Genomic DNA, 19,081 nt, shown 5'->3' on the forward strand with positions numbered 1-19,081 from the left:
AGACGGTGGTTCAGGGGGAGGGGGAGGGGGAGGGTGGTTGGCGCAGCGCTCCGGCTGAGGGCCAGGCAGGGGTTCGGGCTGGTGGGGCTGCGTGGCCGTGGAAGGTGGTTGGGCTGGTGGGGGTAGTTTTTTAATTAGTCACTTTTTTTTATTTTTTTTTCTTTAAAAAAAAGTAATTTTTTAATTACTTATGGTTAACCAAAAATTAAAAAAGTTATCCAAAAAATCAAAAATTGGGCACTATGCTTCATTTTTCAAAACTTTGGTGCCACTTAAGAGAGTTGGAAAAAAGTTTGTCTTCCATGTAAAAAAACTGAATCCTTGAGGCTACCTTGTAGAATTTCACTTTCAAATATATATGGAGTACAAAAATTACGAAGTATATAATTGTATGATGACTTGTTTAAATTATTCAACTTGTCTCAATAAGTACTTAAAATCACGGAGTATATAATTGTGTGATAACTTGTTTAATTTATCCAATTCGTTTCAACAAGTATTTAAAAATTTATTAGACGTTTATATATCTAGAACTTGATTTTTTTTACCATTTCCTTGCTAAATCAAAGTAGATCTACCAAAGTTTCGAACATTGCACAACTACACAACATCCAACACTTTTATCACTTATATGCAAATAGATATAATAAAATATCATGCAAATATAGGGCTAGCTATGTCGCGCTTAAGAATTACTACTATTATAAAAAGGTGTAAATATTTATTTTAAAAAAAAAGGTGTAAATATAGTGAGTAGTGTTGTCAATTCCAGTCGTTCAACAGTTTGGTTTCGGCTGGAGTTGAAACGATTCATGTTAAAACGAGTTCATTTGGCTACCTGGTCGGGCCGGTTCAGTTCGATTGGATTATAAACAAGTCTATTTAGTTTTGGTTTGTTTTAGTACATTTTTAATTTGGTTCAGGTCGTAAATTGTTTGAGTCATGATCATGTTGGTTTGAAATGGTTCGAGTTAAAAGCGGGTTTATTCAGGCTAATCAGGGTTCAGGTTCATATCGGTTTGGGTTATTATTGGGACAGTACTTTAAAAATCCTGGTCAATCGGGTAGCAAGTCAAATTTGATTGGATTGAATTGAAACAAGTTCACTTTGTTGGTGGGTCGGTTTTTATTAGTGAATATTTAATAGGTCGGTTTCATTCGGTTAAATAATGGTCGGGTTATAATCGGGTTCAAGCTAAGTTGTTTTGTCAGGTTATAACATATTTGGTTTCATATCAAGTCGGGATGTAAACAAGTCAATTCATTTACGATTTCTAATTATGTACGGATTATTATCAATTCTATGTCATGTTGTGTTTTAAGTTTTGCTATATTCATCTTTGATTACTCCCTTTGTTATTCATATTTGTATCACTTGCTACGTTTGGGTGATTTTTTGCATCACTTATATATTCGGTAACTTATATCATATTAAATTTTTTCTCTCTCTTTCCTATAACTACCCTCAAAATATTTTATCGTATCTCTTTCTTTCATGGTCTCTACCTAAAAGATTTTTTTTAAAAAAAAAAAACTACGCTCTCTATTATAATCATTACGCTCAAAATCGTTTATACTGATTTTCTATTATTTTCCTTTTTTACAATTATTAATTTTCTATTAAACTGAACTTATTTTTACTGAATTGAACTTATTTTTACTGACCTAAAATTAATTTTACTAAATATTTTTTTTAAGTAATCAGAACTTGACATAAATTAACTCGAATTACCAAGGTTAAAGTGAACTAAAGTAAATTGAAATGAAATTAACTGAACTAAACTTAGCCAACCAAATAGATGATCCAACTACTCTAATAGCAAGTACATTATGAGGGTGTTTGTTTAGGGGATAAAAGGGATGGACAAGGATAAAAAAATAGGGATGGAAGAAATGTAGTGTTTGTTTTGAGGGAGAAAGGGTAAAGGGTATTATTATAAATTTATTACTTATCCCTAATTTATTTCCCATACTTACCAAATATGGGGAAAAAATTATTTATTCTTGTCCCACCTATCAATCCCATATCTTTATTCTCCCTTTTTATCCGTCTTATTTCCACCCCTCCAACCTTAGGGCCCGTATATGGAGATAAAATTGTTAGATTCTAACCAAACCCAACCAAGACAGAAGGTTATCAATTTGATTGGTTTTGCTCTTACATTTCGTGAATCGTTCTCCCAAAAACAATTCCATACCCTTTACCATCACAAATTACTTCGTATAAGACGACAATTCTTCCCTTCTCCTACTACTCACTAACAACTTCTACTCCCAAATCTTATGAATTAAAAAGAAAAACCCTTAATTTTCCCCAATTTTCCCCAATTTTGTTGAACCCAATTTCCAAAATCAAGAATGTCACAAGGGTATTCAATCGAACTTTACTTCGATCCAGCCCTAGAAAACCAAATTCTCAAAGCTTGGAATGTTCTTGCTCGTCGCCAAATCAGTACCCAGCTCATTGAAATCGAATCTCGACCCCACATCACCCTATTTTCATCGCCATTTTTAGATCCATCAAAGCTTGAACCCTTAATCAAATCTTTCGCTGCTAAACAAGAGCCTTTACACCTGAATTTCTCCTCAATTGGGTCTCTCCCTAATGAGGGCAATCTCCTTTTTCTCTCTCCTACCCCTACATTGTCCCTTCTCCAATTCCATTCTCAGCTTTGTGATCTGCTGAAGAAGGAAGGGGTTGATATTGGGGATAATTATCGAGTCGATTCGTGGGTGCCCGTTTGCCCGGTTGCGCAGGAGGTGCCGAAGAATCGAATGGCGGAAGCGTTTAGTGTGTTGAGGGATTTGAAGTTGCCGGTTAGTGGGTATGCTATGGATATTGGATTGGTCGAGTTTTCGCCGGTGCGGGAGTTTTTCTCCTTCATACTTGGTAACACTCTAGATGGGTAAAATGTTTGATTTTACTAGTACTATCAATTCTAGATTTCTAATTGTGTTTTGTATGAATGTTTTAGTCTTTTATAAAAGATATATATATATATCTGGAAATCAATTGGATTGGTGCTTGTAGAATACTGGTTGTTGATTAATATCAATTGTTGGTGTTCAGTTCATGTTTGGTTTGTTAAGTTATTTTCATTTTGGATTGAATGCACGGAATTCGCCTGTGTTTATCACATCTATGGTGAATTTTGTGATCATAATCTAACTAAGGTATGAGTATTCGCAAAACTTTAATTCTATTACTCTATTAGTTACTTCCTTTAGCATTGTATTGAGGTTCACTATGTTTGTATTGAAAATGATGTGAATGCTTCTATTAGATATGACTTTTGTCATTGCTTGTATTGTGTATGGTTCTAATACTTGAGATTCACAAAATCGCAATTTAGTAAGTGATTGATCCTTTGTCCAAACAGCTAGCTGAAACAATAGGATGGTGTTTGTAGTATGAAAGGTATGGTATTGGTGGTTGAATACGATTGCAGCAATAGATTTTTCTTGCTATTATTTGATTGGGGTGTTTTGACTTTTCAACTATGTTGTACCCATATCCAGTACGGGTATGTGTCCTAGTGTTCAGCTCAGCTATTTTGTTAAAGAATTTCATGATTTTAAACTAAAAATGATATGCTCAAGTGTGAGTGTGGATACTTGATGTGATTAAGAGTCTAAGTAAGGTTTTAAGAATATTGGTAAATTGATTAATTTCCAAGAATATGTGTAATTATTGGGTGAATTCAATTGTTTATTGATTAAAGTTTTGAAAAATGTCATATAGTTTTCTGTTATAGGCAACGTTGTTTTACTGACTCTCCTTACACCTAGGTGGCATATCTTAGTGTTGAAATGAGATATTGCATGAATAGGTTATAAGGGTTCAAGGGTTGCTAATTGGAAGAACAATTACGTTGTTTTACTACACTAGTCTAAAAACTGGATAAAATAAGTTGCTAAATAGCCAATGAAAGTGAATGAATGCTCTATTTTTCTTTTCCTTTCTCTGTTTCCCTTTATTTCCCTTTCTATTTCTCTCTTCCTCGATTGCAACAATGTTGGGGCGATTTTAAAAAAAAAATCGACGGGAATTGAGAAATATGTAAGATCTACGCTTGAATTTTGGGTGAAGGTGTGAATGTGTCGAAGGTGTGAGGGTTCACTTATAATACAATAGTTTTAGGACGATACACATTATTTTCCTTTTCAAATGGAGTGTTTTGATGGTTAATTTATCCATTTCTTCCAAATTCGACGAGGTGACACTAATGTCTTTCTCATTTCACATTGTATTTAGGATTGATTTCATTGCCAAAAATTTCACCAATTTTGACCCATTCAAGAATGGTACTAGTAATGCTAAACTAACATTTTAAACTGCCGTCAATTTGGTTGGTGCACTTACCGATCATAAGTAGGTACCAACTACTGGTGAGGGTGGTCATGATGCATAAAAGTTTAAGCGATATAACATGAGAATCGATCATTAATGGAAGTTTAAATCATTAACATGTCTGGTTTTAGTATCTGATATACCCACGACAACGTTTACCGCAGATGATGTTCTTGTTGTAGTGCTACAATATACACATGGGAATGTCTGAGGCCGTGTCTGATGAGACATCTAAACACGCATTGCTTAGAGATAGATCACAATGAGCTATCTTCTATATACAAATACTCTCTTTGTACTTATTTTTTTACCCCATTTGATTTTTTACAGTCTCGAGACTCGTATTAAAATGTATATAACTTTATTTCTGTACGCGTAAAAATTATAAAAAAAAATTTGATATTAATTAAATATACAATAAGGCAAATTTACCAAGACCCTTGTGACTATAGTATCTCTTGTTAGATTAATGAGAATTTATGGTCAAAGTTTATGAAGTTTGAACTATTTATCATTTTGTATGCAAAAAAAATGAGGACAAAGGGAGTGGATGAGAGTGCTTATCTATAGGCTTTTTTTTATCCCTAATTCTAGAATCACCCTAATTCATCCAGATAATCTAACCTCCTTTTTTGGAGACTTCTACGTTAACTCTCTAATATGTTTTCACTTCCAAAGGAATTTATATACTTCCTCTATTTCTTTATAATTGTAACACTTCTCTTTTCACATTTGCCGATTCATAATTTCATATGTTAATATCTTTAGTTACTAATATTATGTAAAAATTATAAACATTTGATGTTAAAATAGTATAAATCGAGATGAATCAAACAAGATTCCACATGAGTATATTTTTGCTTAACTATAAATTATCAAAACTAGTGAAAGTGAAACACATGAATAGTGTAAAAGTCAAAGTGTTGCAACTATAAAAAAAACGTAGGACGTACAAGAAGCTAAGGTTTCTACCGTCTTTCTTATAATGTATACAAGATTATTCTAGGTTACTCCCTTTGTTTTCCCTTAGTGTTACTCATTTTACAAGGTTATTAATGAACTACTTTGATCATTATTTTTTTATGGTGCATTAATAAAAATTATACAAAATTAATGTATTGAAAATTCGTAACAATATTAACTTGATAATGTTTTTTCTTATACATATACAGTTAAACATGGTCAAAAATTTTATTTTTTGACCTTGTCAATAGTAAATGAGTAGAAGTGAGGTAATATAACCTTCCATACAATAACACTTAAGTACCTTAGGGGCACTTGGAAATTCGTCTTAAATATATCATGGACCCTCTGGTTGAAGACCATTTGAGTCCCATTAGGGTCTCATTCCATGCGTCTCATTTGTCAAATACTTCCCCGTAATGATCGCAAAACATTTTTCTTGTAACTATTTTATAATAATTGCAAAATTTTCTTATTTGATAAATTTCTACTATTATTTTATTATTTCTCTCTTTTATTAATCCTATTTAGACAATTTTTTTTTTTTTTTTTATAATTTTTCTGTCAAACTAAAAGGTTAAATATATCCATACTAAATATACTTTAAAAATCTTATTTTGATCCCCACCCTATAATTTTCCCAAAACTTTGTACAATACCTAACTTTTGCGCTTACTACAAAACGACGGTAGTAGGTCTTTATTGCAAACTAGTTTATGGTTCCCGTGCATTACTAAATTTTATAAAAATTTAAGTTTCAACAATTTTTTAATAAAATTTTTCTCTTTATAAAAAGTATGACAAAGGTCAATATTTTGTAGATAATAATAATAATTAAAAAAAAAAAAACTCATGGTAAATTTTAGGTTGTACATACCCATATGATACATATACTGTATACAAATTTATATTGAAAATTATACGTATCTTTTTAATAATAATTTTTTGCTTAAATTTTCTATAAGTGGTTGCAAAAATGTCTTATTGAATTTGGGAGCTAATTTTTTTTTTTTAATGAAATAAATCAATTTATTGATCAAAGCCATACGACATCTACAAATGAAATCTAAATCAACAAATATATAAAATTGAATCAAATAAGGTTTTCCGTCATCAAAGCTACGATCGTTGAATAGATCTTGAACTATGTTACTCGCACACATCGCTGGAATATACAACGTTTTCGGAGAGACGGTCTAACGATTTGTTGTAGCCCGTAAGGATGATTTTCATCTGATTCACTTGAATGCCTTTGAAGATTTGACAACCGTTGCGATCCCGAACAACTCTTTACAAACGAACTGATAATATATAGGGCAAAACATGATTACCTTTTTAATAAACCTTAACACAAACTACTAAACGAACAAAAATTAATGACTCCACCATAGGGAGACGGATGAACATCTACACTACTCGTGTAGATTTATTAAAATCTAAATTGCAAAACTAAAGAAAATAAGGGAAAAAGGGTTAGAAATAGTTTAATTTTCAAAGAAATTAGACTATTTCCGGCCTAAACTACCAAAAAATTTAGAAAACCATAGAAGAGAGGAGGAGAGAGTCAATTGCCAATGAAGTATTATCATGATATTAAGGAGGTTTGGGAGGGAATGATTACGTTATATAAAATTTATGAAAGTTTTGGAATAGTAATTAACTTGAATGCAAATATATATTGATATTGTTAAAGTAGGATAGAATATATTATAGTGATTTAAAATTTCCTTACGATAATTGGCAAAAAAGTAAATAAAAAAATTGGTGGGAAATTATTTAACCAGATTTTGACACTTATTGTCTTTTATTCGTCTCTTGTTGTCTTTTATTCGTCTTTAGTGTATAGTTATTGATTGATTTTTAGCTGGTCTTCCGATATGCCTGTTTCGCTCCAACAAGAATGTACATTTAATAGAAAAAAAAAATGAACATTTAGTAATTAAATTTATTTGCAAAGGAACATTGAAATTGAAAATGAATATTACAATATTGAAATGTATATTTCATCAGATGACATGAACATTTCTGTAAATGGAAAAAGAACTCCAAATTAGAAGAAAAAATATTCAATAATTGAAATTAACATTACAATAAAAAAAAAAAACATTATAATATTATAATATAAGGGTAAAATGAAGAGACTTTAAAGCTAAAAAATGATAGTACATTACTACATTTAATACTATATGATTGAACATTTCAATGGTGTAAATAAAAAATAAACGGCTGTTGTTTTTAAATTATTATCATTAACTTGTTTTAAGCTTCAAGTGCTACTTCTTGAACAATATTTTGTTGTTGAGCTGCTTCAACCGTTAATGCTTCTTTGGTAGTCTTTTGTTCAATAGCTTTCTTTTCATTCTCTTTCGTTGAAGTCTCTTTGGAACTCTTTAGTTTTTTAGTTGCTGCTTTTGAACTTATTTAGAACTATTCAGGTTTCGACATTGTCTCGTAAAGTGGAAAAATAAAACTAAAATCTGAGCAATATAACAAATAACATTAAAATGTATAATGAACATATCTATCTATTAACCATACTAAAAGCAAATCCTTCTATGACACCTTTCATTACCTTGTGAAAAATTTACCCGCCTTTTTCGCTTCTCCTTTTTTTTTTTTTTTTTTTTTTTTTTTTTTTTTTTTTTTGCAAAATCTTTAAGTAAACTATTTATACCTTATGTGTTTTCTTTCCAGTATGACAATCATATTCCATATATATCTATTAACCATACTAAAAGCAAATCCTTTCATGACACTTGTCATTACCTTGTAAAAAATTTTCCGCCTTTTTCGCTTCGCTTCGCTTTTTTTTTTTTTTGTTTTTTTTAAGTAAACTATTTATACTTTATGAATTTTCTTTCCAGTTTGACAATCATATTCCATATATATTTATTAACCATACTAAAAGCAAATTCTTTCATGACACTTGTCATTACCTTGTGAAAATTTTTCCGCCTTTTTCACTTCGCTTTTTTTTTTTTTTTTTTTAAGTAAACTATTTATACTTTATGTATTTTCTTTCCAGTTTGACAATCATATTCCATATATACTCAAGTGAAACATTTCTGAATATCTTTTATATACTTTATATTTTGTGATATTATTGTCAAAAATATTTAACAAACGTGCATGACACGAAATTTTAACCTAGTAATACAATAAATACCAACATTTTTATTCAAAGATAACCAAATTACATAGGTAAAAAACTTTTTCCTTACAAAGTGCTGTATTTGAAAATGAACAAAAGATATTGTATAATATTTTTTTAATACACATATATATTTTAAATATTATTAAAAAAATGAACATGTTATGAATCAAGGTTTTTGGAGGGGGATTTGATTCTCAACCTAAGTAAGTAGAATCACTAATTCCGTCCTTCCCAACAACTTACAAGGGAATTCTCTTTACCTTAAAAAAAATAAAAAAATAAAAACTGATCGCGTTATCTAATGATTTTGAACATGTAATTATTTGAAACTAGACAAAACCCATGCGATGCACAGTTTATTTGTATTTTTTTAAAATAAATATTTTTTGTATTTATGTGATTGTTATTTCCGTTGTACGTAGTATATCATTTAATATGTTTATTTTGAAATAAATTGTGAATTTCCTCTCATTCGTTATATATTTAGATAAAATCTATAATATCAAAAGATAATATTTTATTTTTGATTAATTAAAACTTTAAATTCTCATTCGCTAATTTTGCTTAGGTGGCATTTGAATTATTAATTCTAAAGGAATTAATATCAAAAGATAATATATTGTATTTAATTAATTAAAACTTTAAAATCTCATTTGCTAATTTTTGCTTATGTGGCATTTGAATTATTTAATTCTAAAAGAATTTACAAATCTCTTATTTAATTGGCTAACACTAAAATTTATAATCTTATATGCCACGTTAAGAAAATTTTATCCTACGTGGTTCTCTAAAAACTCGGTATAAAACTCCCCTTTATATATATACTAGTTTTGTACCCGAACGATGCCCAGATAGTTAATTAAGTTTTAGGACAAATTTTTTGGCTTGTATGTTAAATACGGTCATATTGCTTATTTAGTTATTTATATAATAGTGTACACTTTGTAGCCTCGTTTGTAAAGATATCTATTATTGACTTGAAATTATTTTTATTGAACTTAAATTTTTTTTAGTGAACTGTTTTTGTTTTTTTTTTTTTACCAAACTTAATTTATTTATTAAAACTTATTTTATTACCGATTCTCTATTTTTCTTTAAATAAATTAAATATATTGTTTCGGGTGTTTTTGGAGTCCCTCGGGAGAGTTACAATCCTGAGTATGCGTGCCCGACTGTCTGTACCTGCAAAATCACGAAATTCCGGTGGGGTGGAGTTCCGCCTCCGACGATCAAATTAGTATACGTCCGAAGTAGTAAACTGTACGGAAATGGTAAATATTTCTCCTTGATTCAGAGAGATTCCGCAATTAATATTGCTCGGTTTTTTTTGTGTTTGCATTTATGGATGTCTAATAAATGAGGATTTTCCTCTATTTATAGCAGATGAAGATCTGCTCCCGGGGTTACAAGGCCACGTGGCATCCTCTGATTGGATCCCCTTGGGCCTCTACGAGGTTGACACGTGTCAGTCCCTCATTGGGCCATGTGGCAGGGGTAATTTTTACCCCTAACATTTGCCCCTCGCAGGTGTGACGTGGCTTGCCACGTGGCACCTGTGACACTTGTCACAATTTGGATAGGCGACGGTTCGTCTCCTTCCCTCTATTTTTTGAATTCGAAATTGCGAGGGGAGGTGACGATTCGCCTTCTGGGTTTCCTTATAAATAGGAACCTCCCTCCTCTCATTCCACACTTTTGTCAATTTGTTGAGAGAATTTCTTTGAGAGAAAAGAGAGTACTCTAATTCCGGCTGCTCTTTCTTGCAAACAACCTTCAATTCCAATACGTCCGGGTACCGGTTGAGTGATTCTTTGGTTGTCTCACTAAGGTACCGCTCTAACTTAGTCCCTTCATCTTGATTTCTGATAGGGCAGCAGCCGGTCTTATACTATCCGAGGCATCTTTAAGCAATTCCTCATGAATTGCATTCAATAGACCCACAACCGGTTTATACCGTCTGGGGCATTTTTAAGCAATTCCTCATGAATTGCATTCAATAGACCCACTCCTGGTTTATACCGTCTGGGGTATTTTTAATAAATTCCTCTTTTAAATTGCTTTACTAGACCCTCAGGCGGTCTTATACCGTCTGGGGCATATGTAAGCAATTTCTTTCAAGACTTGCACTCAGCATACTCGCAGCTGGTTTCGTACCGCCTAGGGTATCTTTGAGCAGTCTTCAAAGTCAGCATTTATCAGGCCCTCGGCCGGTCTTGTGCCGTCTGAGGAGCTTCTGAGCGCCTTTCTTAGTAATTGCTTTTAACAGACCCAAAGCCGTCTCTATAGCGTCTGTGGTATCTCTGTGCAATTTTCTTCATAAGCTGCTTGCAATAATCCCCATCCGGTATTACAACCGCCTAGGGTGTCTTAGGGCAATTTTCTTCAAAAACGCCAACCCATTTGCTTTCTTTACAATTTTCGGTACAACCACAACAGGTTTCTTCCGCCTGTGGTATCTTTGGGCCACATTGGTAAATAACGATTGCTTTCTTTGCCAATTTTCAGTTGTTCAAAGGGATACCGTCTGGGGTATCTTCAAGCAACGAACCCAAGCTTCTTTCGCTAGCTAGCCTTTTTTACTAAAAGGTACTGTCTCTATTCCTTGTCCCTTGAAACTTTTTAAGTTTTTATGTCTATATAGGTTGTTAGAATAATGGATTCTCCCAACACACACACGACACACCATGATTTAGAGGTCAGCCGGTCACCTGGTACGGCTGAGTCTAGGACTGGGGGTGCCGCCTCTGGGTACTGGGATTCCCCTTGTTCATCTCCAAAACCGACCGTCTCTGTCTCTGTGCAGGACGCAATGGCTCGAACTAGGAAGATAGTCGTAGATCCAGAATACAGGGAAGAAACCTCTGAAGAATTGTCGCTTGGACCTAATCAGGCTGAAATAAGGGAATCCCAGCAAGGTACCACAAGCACTCTCGGTGATGGAATCCCGGGGTTAGATAATGAAGGCGGCGGAGATACCGCCTCTCCATCTAGGGTTGAGGAGGAAAGACCTTCTGGGGATGAGAGCAGTGGGGAGACCGCCTCCTCGTCAAACTCCGGGCAAAGCAGCAGCAGCAGCTATCTCACACCGGTTGTGGATAGCGAGGAGGAGGAGAGACCCACATGGAATAATAAGGGCGACCCTTACCTAATCACCGTGTCTGCTAAGGACCGGGCCAGCATGGCTAGAAATCTAGGAGACTTTAACCGCCTGAGGCCTCTGGGAGGGGATTAGAAAATTATAGTGCCGCTTGAGATGGGAACAATAGTTTGGGAGGACAATCAGCGAAATGCAAACGGGTACTTTGGCTGCTACGAGGCGGCTTTCCTAGCCGGTCTACGCTTCCCTCTTCATAATACCATCAAGGCTATCCTTCGAGGATACGGTCTGGGGATTTGGCAGTTAACCCCCAATTCTTGGGTTAACATTTTAGGTTATATTGCCGCCTGTGAGATGCAGAATATTAACCCCGGCTGGGAGGCCTTTGCCCATATGCATTATCTAAGTCGGAGTCCAGGCGGGTGGAGAGCCTGACATACATTGACCACCTATCCCTAATACCTAATGACCCTGGACAAGCCGTCCAAATGGTCAGAGTGGAAGAACCGATTCTATCTGGTTTCTGCTCCTACCAAAGAGGAAAACCGGGAGTACAAGACCTTCAACCGGAAGCCCGAGCTTCTGGGCCAAAAGTGCAAAAAGCCTCGAGTCCCGGATGAGGACTACGAGAGAATAATAGAGGCGGGGTTTTTTTGAACTCACCACAACCGCCCCCTTAATAGGAGAACTAATAACTGTGCCCAAGAATTGGGTGCCAAAACATGAGTTCCTTCGAGATGAAGCATTATCCGCTTGTAAGCTAAGCACCCAGTTTACGAAACGTAGGTCGCAATAGTGCCTGGTCCAATTATGCCGCTTGTACATATTTTATGTTTTTCTTGGCCTTAATCATTTTTCTTCTAACCAGACGATTTCTTTTCTTCAGTGAGAGCTTTGGCAATGTTGCCCACAGACAAGACACCGGCCAAGTCTGCTGCCGACATCCGCAGAGAGAATGCGGAGAAGAAAAAAGCTGCCCAAGCGGCAAAAGATAAAGTATATACACCTGCTTCCTAACCCTTCATATTTTGTGAATTTCTTGCCGGCTGACTTTTGTACTTGCTTTTTGATTCAGGGTGGGAGCAAGGCGCCTCGATCCCTTACAAAGCTTATCCGACCCCGGCCGGGGGAGGAGACGGCTACTCAAAATAAGGCGAGGAAGACCTCCTCACAGACAGTTCCCAGCCGGCTGACGGTTGGGGGAAAATCTGTCAAAAATACAGGTTTGGGGTTCGATCTAACCCCCAGACAGGTTTGCGCTGCTTAGGGCATCCGGTGCCTCTGTACCGGCTGAGGGCAGTCATAGCCCTCACCCTATCTCTCAAGGTACAGTAGATCCCTTCAACCCTTCTTTGCTTGGCAAGCCCATGCGGGTCAAGTCGCACTCCCAGCTCCAACCACAAGACTCTTCTGGCAGCCGACAGTCAATAGGAGGGACGTATGTTGCTTTCTCACCGTCTCTTTCTGGTGCAGATCTCTCCCCTCGCTGGCCGGATGTACAGTAGTACACCAGGGCCATGCTGAAGGCCATCCCCAAGGAGGAGAAGGAGGCGATCCCTGGGATCAACACCTTCAATGCTGACCGGGTCATGGCCAGCCTAGCTGAGGTATTCTTCTTCAACTGAATTCTTCCAAGTTATTATGCCATTTGACCCTTCTAACTCCGTCTGTGTCTTTGCAGTCAATGCTGCGCGTGGAGGGGCTGAAGAAGGCTTATGCCTAGAAGCAAGAGGAGGTAAGACGGGCTAAACGGGATGCGTTTGAGGCACATAACATTGCCCAATATTCCATGATCGTGCATGAATTAGAAACTAAAAGAATAATCATGAAACAGGCAGACTCCATCAAAGAGCTTCAAAAATCCCTCAATGAAGCCCACACTAAGATTCACAATCTCCAGGCGGAGAAAGAGAATGCGGAAGAGGAGGTGAAGAAGGCGGCGGATTCCCTCAAACTCTTGGACCTAACCAGGAAGGAGAATACCTCGCTGCTGACTGAAAACATCCGCCTAAAGAAAGAGGCGGCTTTATCCAGTCAGCACTTCAAAGCCACCTTGGAAGCAAATTAGAGCCGGCTCATTGAAGAGAATGAGCAAGATTACGCTAATCGTATGCATATGACTTGGTCCCTGGTACATCCGGACACAGACTATTCCATCTGGGAACTTGCCTACAAATACGCCGATCTTGCCATTCAGGCCCAAGAGACAAACTAGCCGGCTCTGGAGCCGTATGATGTGTGGGCCAAGAAGGAGATCGAAGCCATGCAGGCGGAGATGGGCTCAGACGGGGGGGGAGGAGCCCCATGCTGAGAATCAAGAAGAGACCGTCCCCCCTCTTGCTTCCGAGGCCGCCTCCAAGGACCCGGCTTTGTCTTAAGCTTCTTATTTTTCAACTTTCCGGCCTGCGTGCCGTGTACTTCTTGTTTCAGGGTTTTTTGATGTGTCCTGCGGGAGAGTTACAATTCCAAGAATGCCCTTCGACCGCCTGTACCTGCAAAACCACGAAGACTCCGGTTGGGTGGAGCTCCGCCTCCGACGATCAAGTCAGTGACGTACGGGAGGAGGAAAGTGCGTAAAAGAGTAATTACTTCTCGCGTAATGGGAGAATTCCGCAATTAAGATTGCTCGGTTTCAGTGTAAAATGTATTTTTGATAGTATTGAATGTCAATTGATTGCAAGTGTTGTCTTTTGGAAGGAATTGAATGCCCCATTAATGAGGACTCTCACACTATTTATAGTGGGGAGCATTGGTCCCCCATTTAGGGTTCTCAGGACACGTGTCAGCAGGGGATTGGAGCCCTGCTGACCAATGGCAAGGTGCCACGTGTCGCTCAGCTATTGCGCCACGTGGCTGGGGTAATTTTACCCAAACATTTGCCCCTATCAGGTGCTAACGTGGCAAGGTGCCACGTGGCACCTAAGAAGAGAGCTGACGAAATAATTTTATTTTATTTTTTTTTAAAACCCCTTCAAATTCTAACTGAGGGAAGAGGGAAAAGCAGAAGGGGAAGGGTCGCGCCCCTTCGCCTTCCGGGACAAACCCTATAAATAGGGGAGGAAGCACACGAAGCCTCATTTACAAACTTCGTAAAATTTCTTGAATTTGAGAGCATCCGGCATTTCAGAGCATCCAGTACTTGAAATTCAGAGCACACGGAGACTTCATTGTTTTAAGAGCAGCCGGTTTTCAGACCGCTTGTGCAGTAGCAAGCAAGCAAAAAGATTTCGGGAGGGTACCTCAGAGAACCCAGCCAGTATTCAAACCGTCTGCGTCTTCGCAAGCATCCCCAAGAAATTTCTTGAGGTTCCAACACTTTTCTTCTCTAGGTACCGTCTCTTTTCCTTCTTGTTTTTCCATGTATTTCCGCTTGAGTCTTTTGCTTGCATTTTTGTTTACAAGTCCCATAGGTAGATGGACCCTTTATACCCGTACCCGGACCATAGTTGTGAACTCAGCCGGTCAATTAGTATGGCTGAGTCTAGAACTGGATCTGCCGCCTCTATTCTTTGGAATTTCCCCTTTTCAATGCCTGTATCGACCGACTTCGTGTCTGTGCAGGACACCATGGCCAGAATTAGGGGAACAACTATGGACCCCAATTACAGAGGCGGGGACTCGAACGAGTTATCGCCTAAGACTCGAGGGCCAGACGGGGAGGTTAGAGAACCATCCGGTGGTACCCCCGCCACCCCAAGCGATAGCATTCTGGGCTCCTACAACGAGGAGACCTCCCCGGCTGAGGAGGCTGAGCAGCCAGGAGCTGCCAATGATGCTCCCAACTCCCCGGCCGGCTCCGATGACAGACGGGTTGAAAGCAGTAGCTCAAGCTACTTAACCGTATCGGAAGATAGCGAGGAGGCGGAGAGGCCTTCGTGGCAAAGCCGAAATGACCTTCTCATGATCGCCGTCTCCTTAAAGGACCGCGCCCTCATGCGGTCTTCCCTTCTAGACTTTATTACCAGGCGGCCGCTTGGTGAGGGGTACAAGATGACCGTGTCGGGGGAGTTCGGGACGGTTGTATGGGAAGATGACCAGCCCAATGCTAACAACTGGTTTGGATGCTACGAAGCGGCTTTCCTAGCCGGCGTCCGCTTCCCCCTTCACAACACAATTAAGGCCATACTTAGGGTGTATGGCGTGGGCATTTGGCAACTCACCCCGAATTCTTGGGTGAACATTTTGGGGTACATCGCCGCCTGCGAGATGCAGGGTCTCAACCCCGGCTGGGAGGCGTTTGCCCATATGCACTATTTGAGCCGGAGCCCAGGCGGCTGGAGGGCCTGGTATACCTTGACTACTCACCCCAAATATATGATGACCTTGGACAAACCGTCCAAGTGGTCGGACTGGAAGAACCGGTTCTACCAGGTCAAAGCTCCGTCTGAAGAGGAGAACAAGGAATACCAGACCTACAACCGGAAGCCAAAGCTTTTGGGGAAAAAGTGTCGGCTGCCCCCTGTCCCTGATACCGACCGGGTGGCCATTCTAGACTCTGGTTTCTTCGAACTGACCTCTACCTCTCTCACATCCGGAGAGATAATAAGGGTACCCAAGAACTGGGTGCCCAAACACGAATTTTTCAAGGACGAGTGTTTCTTGTCCGCCTGCGGGCTTAGCAAAATCTGGAAAACCAAAGGTTACGAACCCTAGCCGGTTAATTTGTTGTCGGCTGTCCTTTTTATCTTGATTGCAATGTAAGATTCATATTTCTGACCGGATGTATTTTCGTTTTGCAGAAGAAGCTAAGAAGATGCTACCTTCCGCCAAGACACCCGCAAGGAAGGCTTCAGATATCCGCAAGGAGAATCTGGAGAAGAAACTTGCCGCTCAGGCGGCTAAAAAGGTTAGACCGCCTGACCTTCTCTATGTGCTTGGCTTTGATGTTGCTTTGGCTAGTTATTCATCTAACCGCTTGTGGTCTTGTTTCAGGATGGGGGTGTTATTCCCCGTTCCTTGCAAAAACAGATCCGGCAAAGGCCGTCTGTTGAAGAACCGGCACTCAAGGTGCCGAGAACTGCTTCTACCGACCGGGCTACAACCGGCGGTAAATCAATAAAGACCCCATGCGGGTCTAACACTGAGAAGGCCTTAGAGGCCACTCCAATAAGGACCGCAACCGGTCCATCTGCTTCTGGAAGCCAAAAGGCTTCCCAAAAAGGTACAAACCCGTTCGACCTCACATTGCTCGACATACCCATGCGGGTAAAATCGTACTCCTCTTCGCAGCCGGGAGATTCTCCGATCAGCCGGCTGTCCGTTGGTGGAGCGTACGTAGCATTCTCACCGTCTGTTTCTGGTGCAGATAACTCACCACGCTGGCCGGACGCTGCTCAATACGCCCGGACCATGCTGAAAGCCATCCCCCGGGACGAGAAGGAGGCGATTCCTGGAATCAATACCTTCAATGCCGACCGGGTTATGGTCGACCTGGCCGATGTATGTAACTGAGTGCCCACCCGGCATATAATTGGTAATATACCCATCCGGCCTTTCAACTAATACCGGTTGCGTTGTTGCTGCAGGCATTGCTCCGCGTGGAGGGGATTAAGAAGGCCTACATCCGCAAACAAGATGAGGTAAGAAGAGCCAAACGTTATGCGGATGACGCACATAGCGTTGCTCACTATTCCATGATTGTGCATGACTTAGAAACTAAAGCTATAATCATGCAACAGGCGGATCAGGTCAAGTCCCTCCAACGAGCCCTCTCAGAGCAAAAGCTCAAAATGGACAACCTCCAGGCGGCCCTGGATAACGCTGAAGACGAGCTGAAAAAGCATGAAGAGCCCCTCAAGCGGCTCGACCAGGCGGAAAAGGACAGCAAACGGCTGCAATTAGAGAATGACCGCTTGGTCAAGGAGGCTGCCGCTGCTCAGCGTAATTTCCAGTCCACCCTAGAGACTGATCAGAGCCGGCTCATAGAGGAGAATGAGCAGGACTGCCAGAAAAGAATGAAGAGGGCGTTCTCCATCATCCACCCGGGTGCAGACTACAACGTCTGGGAGCTCGCCTATAAATATGCAGACCTGGCCATTCTGGCTGAAGAGGAGGGCCAGCCGGGGCCAGAACCGTATGAGCAGTGGGTGGAAGCCGAGTTCCAGCGAATGCAAGCGGAAGCGGCTGCTTTGGAGACGACATTCGAGGATGAGGTTGCTCCCGGCTCCGTCCCCGACGCCGACCTAGCTCATCCGGAACGGGGCCAAGGTCAGGGCGACTGGGTAATAGTGAATGTAGAGTAGCAACGACCTCCCGGCCTGCGCGCCGTTCATTATCTTGTAATAGCGCCGGAAGGGTCGGACTACTCTGCTATTGTCTTCTATTTTGAGCATTAATATTTTCACCGGCTGTGCCGGTTTATCTTTTTGTAAACAATTTTAACATTTTCACCGGCTATGCCAGTTATTTCTGCTATACTTCAACCGGTTGGTCCGGTTTTGAATGAATTTGCTTCTTTTCCTTTTTGCTGTTTTGAATCTTTTGAATGTCACATCTTTCTTGCTTTGATAATTTTACAGGGATAGCCAAGAAAACCCATCCGGCATCACCGCCATCTGTGTCTTCGCAAACTAGGCAAAGAAACTTGCGAGGGTAGACGAGAAATTTGCGAGGATAGATAAGAGAACCCAGACGGTACCTTTACCGTCTGAGTCTTCGCAAACTAGGCAAAGATATTTGCGAGGGTAGACAAGAGAACTCAGGCGGTAACATTACCGTATGAGTATTCGCAAGGGTAGGCAAAGATATTTGCGAGGGTAGACAAGAGAACTCAGGAGATAACATTACCGTCTGAGTCCTCGCAAGCAAGAAATTTGTAAACCATGAATGTTTTTCCGCATGCTTTTTTGAATGAATGTGTTTCCGCATGACTTGTTGGAGTTAGGGTAGGTAATTGCCCCTGGATAGGAGACTGGTATAGACAAAATGGTGCCAGGCGGCTATCCATATGTTATAGCGCAAATGCTAAGGTTTTAGCCAAGTGCTAAGTATCAACCGTTTGTAACAGTTGCTGGTTGGGCTTTCGCAAGAACACCCTTCGTAAATTTTTAGCCTAACCCAGATGCTTGCCTGCTTGCCTTCTCTTAGTCGATTAGGCGGGACATTAGGTACCGGCTGTCTGTTTTGAGATCAGCCTTAAATGGTACTCGATCCAAAGAGGGGGCCGGATGCATGTTTGGGAATGCTAACCCGCAATTCTTTGGTGTTATGGATCAATCAGGCGGTTAAGGCCGCCTGATTTTTGATCACTAGAACAATTTTCCACCCAAATGGGAGATGTTCTCTTCGATGAATTCACCCGAATGGGCATCACCGACTGATTCATTAAATTTCTGGGCCCGCTTGTGTTGGGCACAAGACGGGGCGCATGGGAAATAAGTAAAGGGAGCCGCTTGTGTTAAGCACAAGACATGACGCATGTAAGCACTATATGTAGTAAATATTTCTCATTAATCATATAGAAATATACAAAAATTATACAATTTCTAGAAGTAGTACTTTTTGAGTTTATCTACAT

General features: G+C 39.4%; 1 protein-coding gene across 1 annotated transcript; it reads left to right on the forward strand.

Moving 5' to 3' along the window:
* Nucleotides 1-2,097: 2,097 nt before the first annotated feature.
* On the forward strand, nt 2,098-3,074 carry LOC110707560. The gene has a single exon (XM_021885577.1). The coding sequence runs from the start codon at nt 2,359-2,361 to the stop codon at nt 2,908-2,910; it is 552 nt and encodes a 183-aa protein (XP_021741269.1). The 5' UTR covers nt 2,098-2,358; the 3' UTR covers nt 2,911-3,074.
* Nucleotides 3,075-19,081: the final 16,007 nt, after the last annotated feature.

This window comes from Chenopodium quinoa, unplaced genomic scaffold, assembly GCF_001683475.1.
Source record: "Chenopodium quinoa cultivar QQ74 unplaced genomic scaffold, ASM168347v1, whole genome shotgun sequence".
NCBI classification, from domain to species: domain Eukaryota; kingdom Viridiplantae; phylum Streptophyta; class Magnoliopsida; order Caryophyllales; family Amaranthaceae; genus Chenopodium; species Chenopodium quinoa.

What these genes read in the sequence shown, in the direction of transcription:
- LOC110707560 (XM_021885577.1), top strand. Translation starts at nt 2,359, where the DNA reads ATGTCACAAGGGTATTCAATCGAACTTTACTTCGATCCAGCCCTAGAA.